Raw genomic sequence first — 12,924 nt, 5'->3', positions numbered from 1 at the left:
TCTGACCGGTGCCTTCGAACGTACGGGTATAAATGCCAATTAATCGGGTAGCGCTTACTGCGCGTCACGCAGTGGGCTGCATCTTGTGCTACTTGTCATCTCTTTTCTGATCTCATGAAATAGCCTGCTGCTTTTCATCTGTTCGCTGTGATGTGCGCGCTGTTCTGTTATGTGCCTATTAACCTGGTTACGGTTTTATAAATAGGCGACTTGCGCCAATTGAAAATTTCGCCGCATATATAGCATTTTTGATATTGTTTTAGTAATTATGCAATAAGAAGGTCGCTTATTCACAGAGGATGAGGATAGATACAGTATTTATGACCTTATTAAATTATGTATATTGCTGCTTTAAGGGCGCAATTTCGTATTCTCACATTTATTGGGCTGCTGAGCACGAGGTCGCGGGATCGAATCCCGGCCACGGCGGCCGCATTTCGTTGGGGGCGAAATGCGAAAACACCCGTGTACTTAGATTTAGGTGCACGTTAAAGAACCCCAGGTGGTCGAAATTTCCGGAGTCTTCCACTACGGCGTGCCTCATAATCAAAAAGTGTTTTTGGCACGCACGTAAAACCCCATAATTTAATTTATTTTCACATTTTAAAATTATGACGTTGCTAAGGGCGCGTTTTTGTTAATGTGATAAGGAGATTTCTTCATGAAAACATACATTTTGAGGGGTGTAAGGGAAAAGTTGTAGACACATGAAACATTCTACAGGTGGAAATTTATTTACAGTGTACACATACACTCTTGCAAAATGTTGCACACTTTAGGGCGTGAGTTGTCCCACAACGATAATCGTCGTGTACCTGTACCTTGCTTGCGTTTCTTTTGTTTAGCGCTGCGAGCCCGGTACTTCCAGATGATTAAGGGCATGCGCGTTATCAGCGTGACACAGCATTCTCGACAGGAAAGTACAGAGCGCAGATTTTTAAAGAAAGAAAACGCAAGAGAGGTAGATGACGATTATGGCTGTGTCACAAGATAAGCCCCAAAGCAAACATATTTAAGGGTGAGCCAAGATCGATGCACAATTTGTACATACCAAAGGAAGCCGGAGGCACTAGCGCCGCCTCGAGAGCTAATTCCAAATAGATTTCACATACTCCGCATGAAGACCATAAAGGCAGCCGTTGTGCCTATTTCTAATCTCGAAGGCTATCCACATTCAGCTCATTTGTGGCGAGATGGCGCCACGTTCGCAAAGCGCAAGTCCAGGAAGGAAAACGCGCGAAACACCCCTGGCGGTTTCAGACGAGCCGTGTGACCTACAATTTACAGTCACTCAGCGGAAGCGTTCGTGCATGAACAAACGCTTGTTTTGAGGTCGCCGGGGAAATCGCTGGCTGCACAATGTCCACTCGCCCTTGAGTTAGCGGTTGCGTCATCCTGGTACGGTCATTTTGCCGTGTTAGTGCCCGCCAGAACCAGGGCTATCGCGGATCGGTTTTCTAAATGTAGATTATATAAAAGGTTACGAAAATCGCAACTACTAGTGAGATGACGTCACCATATATAGATGACATGGTGCTACAAGTTCAGAAACAATGGTGCGAAGTTCCATCGTTCGCCATCATACTGGAAGCATGTAGCCCACTGCTCTTTCTGGGCACAGGAAAATATTCATCTAGCAGTACATTCGTCGCAGGCTCAATAACAACGATAGCACGGAATTCTAAACGAGACTTTGGAGCGCATATTCTCTGTGGCGCCGCTGGTACCCGTTTACTTAGATGGAAGCAGTTCTTCTTTGACCCTGCGAACAGGAAGAACCTGTAATGAACTTTCAGTGGCTAAATTACTCGCGCAGAAATTAGCAGAGTTGAAGACACAAATGTGTTTTATTTCTTTGAATGTGTTCTTCTTTGCTGAAGCTTGTGGGCGCAGTTTAGCTTTTATCCGAATTGCACGCGACGTTGGAAATTGAACTGTCAGGTAACGAGGATTACTTGATGTATCTTACGAGTTACGCCAAACAGTGATAGGAAAATTGTCAAATGTCGACATTACAGTAGCAGCAATTCCGGGTCGCCAATAGGTCTGCAGGCCGCCACACAATCTGGTTGCATTACATTACCGTTCCTAATTGATTGGGGTGACTGCATTCGTTTCGTCAGCATTTGCAACTGTCAATAACAATAGTGAGAGCTAACTCTAGGGGACATTTTTCCTTTAATCAAACCTACCCGAGTTGCCTCAAAGGTGTGTTCTACGTTCCAAAATAAATAAATAATGGCAACCAACTGCGTCGCCGGTAAGTGTTCACAATAGAGCACTAACAAGGGGGGAGGGACCCAAAGGTGATTTTAACAGAAACGGACGACACGACCTTCCTGTAAATAAAGGGACTACACTCCATTTCATTAGAACAAGTTAACGTTAAATCATACATACACCGCGTATAATGTTCTTGATAAAGGCCGGTCCCCGGCCGAAACAGTTTTAAAGTATGCCGGTGCAATAGAGAAGGACGAAATTAGAGGTACGGTACGTACGGACCACTCTAAGAAGCAAGTCGCACCACTTTTACAATTCTGCCTAGTTGCATAATTAAACATTGCTAATTAAGTATAATAATCAGACATTCTTTGGGGTATCATGGGCCTTATTGAGATTAGAAGAACTGGCGCGGCTTATACATTGCTGAATAACGGCCATGCCCTCTGCTATAGAGTACTGCCAGATAAGAAGCAATACGGGGTAGGATTCCTAATCCATAAGGATATACCGGGCAACATTGACGAATGCTGCAGCATTAATGAGAGGGTAGCTGTAGTCGTAATCAAACTAAATAAGAGGTATAGATTAAACGTAGTACAAGCCTACGCTACAACATCCAGCCACGATGATGAGGAAGTAGATCAGTTTTATGAAGATGTTGAATTAGCGATGAAAAAAGTGCTAACTCAGTATACTGTAGTAATGGGCGACTTCTATGCAAAAGTGGGGAAAAAGCAGGCTGGTGAAAAAGCAATCGGCAACTACGGCGTTGATTCTAGGAACGCTAGAGCAGAGATGCGGGTAGAATTCGCAGAGAGGAATGAGCTTCGAACAATGAACACCTTTTTCAGGAAGCGTAGCAACAGAAAGCGGACCAGGAAAACCCCTAATGGGAAAACAAGAAATGAAATTGACTTCATACTTCCTGCGAATACCAGCTTAGTGCAGGATAGTGCATAGTGCATGTACGCTTACTCCGATCGTACACTGACAGGTGATGGCCGTATCATTGCAGTGACCGCGTCTCCGGCTTGGACATGCCAATTTATGCGAGTGACAAGTGATGGCCGTATCACGCTAATTGCTCAAACCTCTCCTGAACGACGTACTCCCGCGATGATCATAAATCATCCGTTTTGAGACCCATTGTGACGAGGCCGTCGTACCGATCCCCATAATCGCGCGAACCGTGACCGGAGGTTGTCGCGGGGCGAACGGCCGATCACAACAAAGCTTACGTAAATCTCTTGGAAAATATCTACAATGATATTTAATTGATATAATTGATATAGATATATATCAATATATAGATATAATATTATAATTCATATTAAGGAAAAGAAATGGAGCAGGGCAGGACATGTAATGCGTAGGTTAGATAGCCGGTGGACCATTACGGTTACTGAATGGGTGCCGAAAAAGGGAAACGCAGTCGATGGAGGCCAAAGACTGGGTGGGGTAATGAAATAAAAAATTCGCAGGCGCAAGTTGGAATCGGTTGGCACAGCACAGGGGTAATTGGAGATCGGAGGGAGAGGCCTTCGTCTTGCAGTGGACTTAATATAGGCTGATGATGATCATAATGAGTTTTATATAAAATATTCGCCAATGTAATTACCAATGGAATCAGGGCAATCTTGACTGCAGTCAACCGAGAGAACAGGCTGGCTTCAGGAAGGGGTATTTATACAACGGGTAGACGGCTTTAATGAATTGTTTATATTGGTAAGTGTGGAAAGACACAGACGAAAGAGGCTATTTACAGGCTATTTACACTGGAGCCAGGCAGCCAGGCCGACACTCGCTCGCGCCAAGGGCACCGACCAACTTCATCGTCGTTCTCGCGGCGGCTCGTCTCTTGAGCATCGCTCGATGATATCGTAATACTACCCCCCCCCCCCCCCCCCCCTGCGGCAATATCGCTGTCACGGGGCTGTTAAATATCCAAGGCGCGTGGAGAGTTGTAGGGCTTGAGTCGGCTGACGTGGACAATGTCACTGGTTGTCACAGCGGAGGACGCAGTGGGCATGGCTAGAACGATTTCATTGGTGACATCGGTCACTTTGCGGAGCACGCGATATGGGCCTGTGTAACAGGAAAGCAGTTTTTCACAAAGGCCAACTTTACGCGATGTTGACCAAAGCAACACGAGGGTGCCGGGAGCAAAATGGACCTCACGGTTACGGAGGTCGTACGTTGCTTCTGTTTGTCTTGAGACACTTGTAGACAAGCGAGCGCAAGTTGCCGAGCATGGTCAGCATGGGCGATTGCATCACGGGCATAATCGATAGTTGAAGCTGTGGCGGACGGAGGCACAGTGTCCAGTGGTAGCGGCGGTGCGCGGCGATACAAGAGGTAAAACGGGAAAAAGCCAGCAGTTTCGAGACGGGACGAGTTGTACGCAAAGGTAATGTAAAGTAGAGCCAGGCCCCAGTCACGGTGGTCGTCTGAAACGTATTTGGATAGCATGTCTGTAAGGGTGCGTTTCAAACGCTCAGTGAGGCCGTTCGTTTGGGGGTGGTAGGAGGTGGTAAATTTATGCTGTATTGAGCAGGCACGCATGATGTCGTCGATGACTTTGGCCAAAAACGTACGGCCATGGTGTATTAGCAATTGACGTGGAGAACCGTGCATGACAATGATATGAAGTAGGAGGAAGGCCGCAAGATCAGTTGCGCAACTGGTCGGAAGAGCACGGTTTACGGCGTAGCGGGTCGCGTAGTCCGCCGCGACTGCAACCCAATTGTTTCCTGATGTAGATTCCGGAAAAGGGCCGAGAAGGTCTAAGCCGACACGATAGAAGGGCTCGGCAGGGATGTCGAGCGGCTGCAGATAACCAGCGGGGAGCTGGGAAGTCTTCTTGCGTCGTTGGAAAAGTTCACAAGCGGCGACGTAACGTTGTACGGAACAGGCAAGGTCCGGCCAGAAAAAATGGCGACGTACACAGTCATAGGTTCGAGATACGCCGAGGTGCCCTGCCGTTGGTGCGTCGTGAAGCTCTTCTTTAAAGGTGGAGCGGAGGTGTTTAGGTATTACAAGAAGGAACTCAAAGCCGTCCGGATGAAAGCTACGACGGTACAGAGTACCGTCGCGGAGGACGAAGAGTGACGAAGAGTGCCGGAGAGTGTTCAAAACGGTCGATGAGTGCTCTGATGTAGGCGTCACGGTGTTGCTCGTCGGCGAAATGAAGCACCTGTGATACACAGAATACGCAAGAAGCACTGGTAATATTGGAGGAGTCAGGGTGGTCAACAGGGTAACGCGACAAGCTGTCAGCGTCTTGGTGCAGTGCAGGCGCCCAGACTCGTACACCACGGAATATGAAAATTCTCGTAGCCTCAAAGCCCATCGACCAAGACGGCCGGTAGAATCTTTTAGCGATGAGAGCCATCATAAAGCATGATGGTCAGTGACAACGGAAAAGGGCGACCGTAAAGGTAAGGACGGAACTTCGCAACCACCCAGACAACAGCACGGCATTTTCGTTCCGTTATGGAATAGTTGCGCTCCGATGGTGCTAGGAGGCGGCTCGCATAAGCAATAACGCGATCCTGGCCACGCTGGGCTAAGACGGCACCAACGCCATGACCTCTGGCATCTGTACGCAATTCTGTAGGGGCATCAGGGTCGAAATGGGGGAGAATGTGTGGTGAGGTTACAAGAGTGACGAGACGAGAGAAGGTGGCGGCTTCTGCAATACCCCACGAGAATTGTACGCCTTTCTTCAAAAGATTAGTGAGGTGTCTAGCAATTCTCGCAAAATCTGGAACAAAACCACGAAAGTACGAGCATAGCCCTACAAAACTTCCAACGTCTGCGGCTGTCTTCGGAACCTGAAACTCTCGGACAGCGCGAGTTTTGTCGGGATCAGGCTGTACTCCGGAACCGTCAATGAGATGGCCCAGAAGAGTAATTTGTCGGTAGCCAAAACGACATTTGGACGAGTTAAGTTGCAGCTTCGCCTTTCGAAATACATCCAGTATAGTTGTTAAACGCTCAAGATGAGTGTCTAACGTTGGCGAGAAGACGATGATGTCGTCGAGGTAGCAGAGACATGTGGACCATTTGAAACCTTGGAGCAAGGAGTCCATCATACGCTCAAAGGTGGCAGGGGCGTTGCATAATTCAAATGGCATTACTTTAAATTGGTTAGGCCATCAGGTGTGATGAACGCGGTTTTTTCTCTGTCCATATCGTCAACAGCAATTTGCCAGTATCCCGAACAAGATCAATAGACGAGTAATAGCTGGAACCGTGCAGGCAGTCAAAGGCGTCGTCTATACGTGGGAGCGGGTAGACGCCCTCTTTAGTACTGTTGTTCGGATGACGGTAATCAACACAGAAGCGCCACGTGCCGTCCTTCTTCTTAACCGACAACACAGGTGACGCCCGGGGACTCGAAGAAGGCTTAACGATGTTTTTATCAAGCATCTTGTTCACTTCATTTTGAATTACTCGGCGTTCCGACGCAGAAACTCGATACGGTCGTCGGTGAATAGACGGAGCATCGCCAGTAAGAATCCGATGCTTGACCGCGAGCGTCTGGCCTAAAGGGCGATCGTCGAAGTCGAAAACATTTCGGTAGGGCGATAATACTTGGCAAAGGCCTTCAGCCTGTGCAGAGGACAGGTCCGTCGCAACCATTTTCTTTATGTTGGGATCGGCGCCCGAGGCTGGCGCGAGGGGCATGCTAAGCTCGCGAGAACCATCGGTTGATAACGCTGCCACGTGATGGTCGGCGAGACAATCAACGGTGGCAAGGCAAAAACCTTGCGGTAGAATTTGCTTTGCCAATCCAAAGTTAAAGACAGGCATGCGAGTGCGGTTCGCAGTAATAGTAGTATGCTATGAGGCACGGTAACGTCATACTGTATTGGAATGTCGGGCAGAGGAGTGACGAGATACTCGCCATCAGGAACTCGTGGGAAAGACAACAGTTCAATGTAGGCTATTGACTTTGGCGGCAGGCGAAGAAAGCCGGTGGGGCGTAAGCGGCAGTGGAGTGCGTCAGAAGGTTCTGCGAGCATCGGCAACTCAAGGCGAAGGGTACTGGAAAAGCAGTCAATAAGAGCAGAATGCGCGGAGAAAAAAAATCGAGGCCGAGAATGAGGTCGTGGGGGAATGAGCAATTACGGTGAAGAGGACAGGAATGTGGTGGCCGGCGATGCTGACACGTGCAGTACACATGCCGATTATATAGGCACAGTACCGCCATCCGCAACGCGGACGACGCGTGCCGACGCTGGGGTGAGGAGCTTGTTCAGTCGTCGTCGGAAGGAAGCACTCATAATAAAAAGATGTGCTCCTGTATCTATGAGTGCCGTGACAGGATAGCCGTCAACGTCAACGTCACCAAGGTTTCGGTTCGTAGGTAACGTGAGCAGAGAATTTGAGGGCAGGGTCGACAACGCAGCTTCACCTCCAGAAGCTGCAGTGCCTAGTTTTACGGCTGGATCCGGGAGGCGATAGGCGGTGAAGGGAAGCGACGGGGTTGGGGCGAACGAGACTGATAGAGTCGAGGTGAGGGTGAGCGGTTGTAGCGAAGGTTCAGAGCAGGAGCATCAGCGGCAGTGGGTTCATGGCGTGTGGTATAGGGAACAGGAGGTCCAAAGGTGCGGGAATAAGTGGCGGCGTATGTCCGAGGAGGTGGTGGCCATCGCTTGCGGCAGTGACGAGCGACGTGGCCGATGTGACAGCAGTGGAAGCAGATCGGCCTGTCATCAGGGGTACGCCATTCGGACAGTTTGCGGCGAGACGTGGCAGAAAAGGACTGCCGCGGGGACGAGGAGGGCCGATGGAGAACTGGGGAACGCTGGTTTGAGACATTGAACACAGAGTTCAGACCCATGTTCTCAAATTCCTGTCTGACGATGGCCTGAATCATCGCAATGGTGGTTGCTGGCGGATCGGGAGGTGTCGTGGAGAAAGCTGGCGAATAGGCGGCCTCGAGTTCGCGGCGAACAATACGGGTGACGTCGTCACAGGTGGTGGTCTGACGCGGTCGACCCTCACATGTAGACGTAGCAGCAGTGTTGGGTAGCCACGTAATGTGGTGTGAGATACGGCGGGTCTTAGCTTGTTCAAGGCGATGGCATTCTTTTATGACGGCGTCGATAGTCGAGACGTTCCCGAAAACAAGCAAATTGAAAGCGTCGTTGGCGATGCCTTTTAGCACATGCACCACTTTATCTGCTTCGGACATATCAGCGTCAGATTTGCGGCATAGAGCCAAGACGTCGATTATGTAGGAAACGTACGGCTCTGTAGATAACTGAACACGAGACGCAAGAGCCTTTCTCGCGGCAACCTTGCACCCACTGGAGTCGCCGAACAGTTCCTGTAGCTTTTCTTTGAAACTGTCGCAACTGGTTATCTCGTCGTCATGCGTTTGTTGCCACACGCGTGGGGTGCCGCCGAGATCAAAGATGACATTGGCGAGCATAATCGTTAGGTCCCACCTGTTACTAGCACTGGCGTGTTCATAGAGCTTGATCAATTTGTCAACAACCTGTCCCTCCAGGCCAGAGAACACACCTGGTTCGCGATGTGGGGCAACTGTGACGATTGGAGCAGTCGGACAAGCCGAAGCCGTTGCAGAGGCGGGCTCTTCACCGGGAGGCATGGTGACAAGCTCTATGTGCCGACCACTTCGGAATTCCCTGGCGAGGACGGGGATCGCTAACCCCCACCAGAATGTTACGTGTGGAAAGACACAGACGAAAGAGGCTATTTACAGGCTTCTTATACTGGAGTGCACACCAGAGCTGTGTATGTGCACTCGTCTCATCCTATAGTCATTTACGCTATTGTAAAGGAATGTTTAATCTGATTGTATGCGTGCCGAGAATTGTGTAGTACTTTCTGGAAGGCATGCGGGAACCAGCGGTAAGGCTGGAACCTTCGACTAGTCATGTATAAAAGCCGACTCGCTTGACCCGCAGATCAAATGTCGACGATCGCTGACCATGCTCGCGGCTATGGTTGTGCTTCGAGTGCGAATTGTTTTTGTGGGCACAGGTTCGCCCAATAAAAGTTAGTTTCATGATTCACAGTTTTGCTACACTGTGTCCTTCACCGTCACTACCACATGACATTTAGTGGAGGTGCTTGCGCGTTCACGCACCGGATACCTGCGCGAAGACATGATCCAAGCACGAACCGCGAAGACAACACCAACGTCGTCAAGGACCAGCGGAGTAGCCGCAGGCTACAAGGACTGCTAACGGAGTATGAACCCCGTAGAAATTGAGGCCAAGTTTACATACCATAGAACAGAAGACCATAGAAATTAAGGCCAAGCCAGAAACCCCAATGCCCCCCCCCCCCCCCCCCCCCCGTCTTTTTCATCGAACCAGAAGTTCCACGAGGATGGCGCGGTACTGGAAGGACTAACCAAACTTAAGCTCATATAGTGGCTTCGAATATTTGGAAAAGGCTGCACATTAAAACCGATGACGATTATCGGCATGGAAACAATTTATTGCCAAAGGGGGTGTAAACTCGGTAAGACGTTCGGTTTAAGAAGCAGCATTGCATCAGTATCTGCACCTTCTCGACAATAAGTTGAGAATTACCCACATATACTTCACATTTCGACGTCTTGAAAGGTCATCAAGTAATGATGCTTAAATTTGTGGTTGCTTTACTCATGAATAAGCTAGCAAAAGCACAAAGAAAAAGTGACACAGAGAGAAGGATAAACGAAAGTGCTGACTAGCACTGGTATGTTTATTACTTGAAGGAGTAACATATTTTCTTTGCAGTTAGAAGAAACAAGGCTAGTAAAAGGGAAAAAAATTCCGGCAGTACCCATCTCCCCATGACTGTCGACGTTAATGTGATTAGCATTCAGGCATGGCAGCGACGCACCTTATTGCTGAGGACACCTTTATTTACAATCTGTAGTTGGTGTAGAAGGCTAAGACTTCTAATCGCATTATTACACTCCTGCGCCACACAGCGCCAACACCGATCACAGCGTCCTCACCTTCGGGTGCCACAAAGAAAGCTTTACTAAACGTGGCCTCCACACCGCCGCCACTGTTGTCCTGCTGTGACTGTACATTGGGTTGCAGTATATCTGACTTTGAATGAACTTAACGTAAAACATTAATTCTCATTGTCAGCTAGAACAGCGCACATTCTCACTTTTATCAATCAGACAGGCACCTCTGCGGTGCGCGCAGAGCGATTCGATAGAATCAGAATCAGAATTTAACAGATCAGAAATCAGGTACCAACATGACAGATACCAACACGAAAGAGGGATAAGTAGGCAAAGGAATGATATCGCATTAAAAACGAAAAAAAAAGTGCAGAACGATGCAGGGACCATTTCGAGAAAATGCATCAAATGCAAAGGATATTTGTGAATTCCACAGGTGTAAGTAGTTTTCGAAGTCGGTCGTACGCCTTCACCTCGCTACTTGGTAGCGCGATCTTTAAGATAACATCGAAGATCTGTCCAACATTTAGCTAGCGTTGGTATTTCCCAAATCATTTGTGGCATCTCTAGAGGCCACCGCTGACGTCGACGGTGGTACCTGTGACGAACGCGCTGTCGGGACCGCAGAGGAAAGCGACCACTGCGGCGACTTCGTCGGGCATCGCCATCCGGCCCATCGGGATGGCTGCGGAAATCTCCGAACGCTGTGCCTCGCCGATCGCCTTGACCATGGGCGTTTCCGTCATGCACGGCGCCACGGCATTGATGCGGATTCCGCTACCGGCAAGGTCCACCGCTGCTGATCTGATAATGCAGAGGCAAGATGAAATCAAGTCATGAAAGCGGTGACAACGCTATGAATGTTTAATTTCCAGAGATCATGATGGAACCACAAGAAATCGTGTCTTTGCCCCGAGTAAGACAAGTTCCCCTGTCGAGACATTGGCTTCAGGATTATATATACCTTGTTCTCTCACGGTTTGTCTTGCCGCAAAGAAAAAATATGCTCTGTTCACCCTACAATACTTCATTCACTGGCAGATATATCACCTTCTCCGCCAATCATTAAAACTTTCTTTACTTATACCTGCACTTTGCATATTAATATACCAATGGCTTCCTTTAAGTACGCTGCTTACTGTGCTATGTGCTTGTCTTATCTGTTTGTGTCTGAAGGGCATGACATATTTTTAGAACACTCACTTGTTTTCATGAATTTCGTACTAGAAACCAGGAAATGTACTTAATTGGCTTTGGGTGACGGAAAGTAAGCTTGCAGACATTGCTGCAGTTATATATATTTATATATATTGACACGTGTACTTATCTTTATCGGGCGACACGTTTCACCGCCTAACAAATGTTATCGCACAGCGCAGAACGCAATTCTGGTGGGAGGGAGGGGGTGGAGTATAGAGTAACTGGTATTTGTGACCCGCCCCAACTGCTCTCTGCTAGTCCCTATCAAGATGGCGACGTACAAGGGGTGTTATGCACGCCCATCTTTGCTTTCAGTATACCGTGTATTCGCTCCAACCAGCAAGGCAATCATGTGGCTCTGCAAATGATGGCACGGGAGACAATGCGACCTATATAAAAAGTCAACTCACTGTCTATTTTTCACACTTGCCCGAATTTGACCCCTCACCTGGTGAAGTTTGTGACGGCTGCCTTGGTGGCAGAGTACGCCGCAGCGCCCGGTAGGGTAACCCTGGCTGCGACGCTGGACATGTTCACGATACTGCCGTCGGTCACCTTTTGCCGTAGCATGCAGCGGGCCGCTGCTTGCGTGACCAAGAAGGTACCCTGTGGTTAAACGGAACAACACAGGACCACCACCGTTTTCAGCACAGGACCACTGAGAGCAAGCAGGTCGGGTGTATAGGAAACCTTTGTAAACGGGACCGGAGGAGTGGGTCGAAACAGCAGCGAACTGGAGGACACGATGAGAGAGAGAACAGTGCGATGTAACTTTCGTACCAATTGCCAACGACTACGCTCGAGCATCATATTTATTGCTTGATTATCGACTTCAACGTCTGAAAGCAACGCAATACGATTAGATAAACCGTAGTGGAGGAATCCGCGTTGATTCTGATCACCTGGGGAACTTTAGCATGCATTCAGCGTACGTCAGGCACGAGCGTTTTTGCAATCCATTCCTATCAGAAGGTAGTGGCCGTAGCCAGGAATCCAACTCAGCAACTGGATCTTGCTCAGCAGCAGAACGCCATAGCCTCTAAGCGTTAGGCTGGGTTGAGGTTTAGTAAGAGTCAGAAAAGCGCAAGAGGCACCGTGGCACCCATGGCAGTTCAGGGACTATATGACTGTCGGCTACTGAGCATGAAGTCGTAGGTTTGTTTCCCCGATTTCGGAGGCCGCATTCCGATGGCGTCAGAATGCAAAAACGATCGGGCGCTTACTTAGACTTAGGTGCACGTTTGAAGAACGCCAGGTGGTCGAAATTAATTCATAGTTCGCGCTATACGGCATTTACCCTAGACGTTGCGTTTATTTGGCACGTTAAGCCCCACGATTTCTAACACCTAGCAGGCGCGAAGGGGACAGAGAAAATTGAGAAAAACGGAGAATGCCAGCCCTGCTGTTGGGAAAGAATAAATAATGTCGGCTAAGCTAAATAAGACGCAGGAATTGTGCCCAAGAACTTAATATAGTAGGCAGCGCTAGTTAGGTTAACCTACACCTTTTTTTTATTTATTCAGAGGCACATCACAGGCTTAGGTCGGAGCATT

General features: G+C 48.7%; 1 protein-coding gene across 4 annotated transcripts in view; it reads right to left on the bottom strand.

The window, feature by feature from the left end:
- Positions 1-12,924, bottom strand: part of LOC126541675 ((3R)-3-hydroxyacyl-CoA dehydrogenase-like) — a 62,708-nt gene that overhangs the window by 13,651 nt on the left and 36,133 nt on the right. For all 4 annotated transcript variants that reach the window (XM_055076828.2, XM_055076829.2, XM_055076831.2 and 1 more), the window contains one exon: positions 11,820-11,977. In XM_055076828.2, coding sequence (XP_054932803.1) covers positions 11,820-11,977 — 158 coding nt within the window. The remainder of the gene's footprint in view (positions 1-11,819; positions 11,978-12,924) is intronic.

The sequence above is a fragment of the Dermacentor andersoni genome, chromosome 2 (assembly GCF_023375885.2).
Source record: "Dermacentor andersoni chromosome 2, qqDerAnde1_hic_scaffold, whole genome shotgun sequence".
NCBI lineage: Eukaryota > Metazoa > Arthropoda > Arachnida > Ixodida > Ixodidae > Dermacentor > Dermacentor andersoni.
The sequence above is the reverse complement of the archived record's forward strand: the minus strand, read 5'-3'. Positions and strand labels throughout refer to the sequence as shown.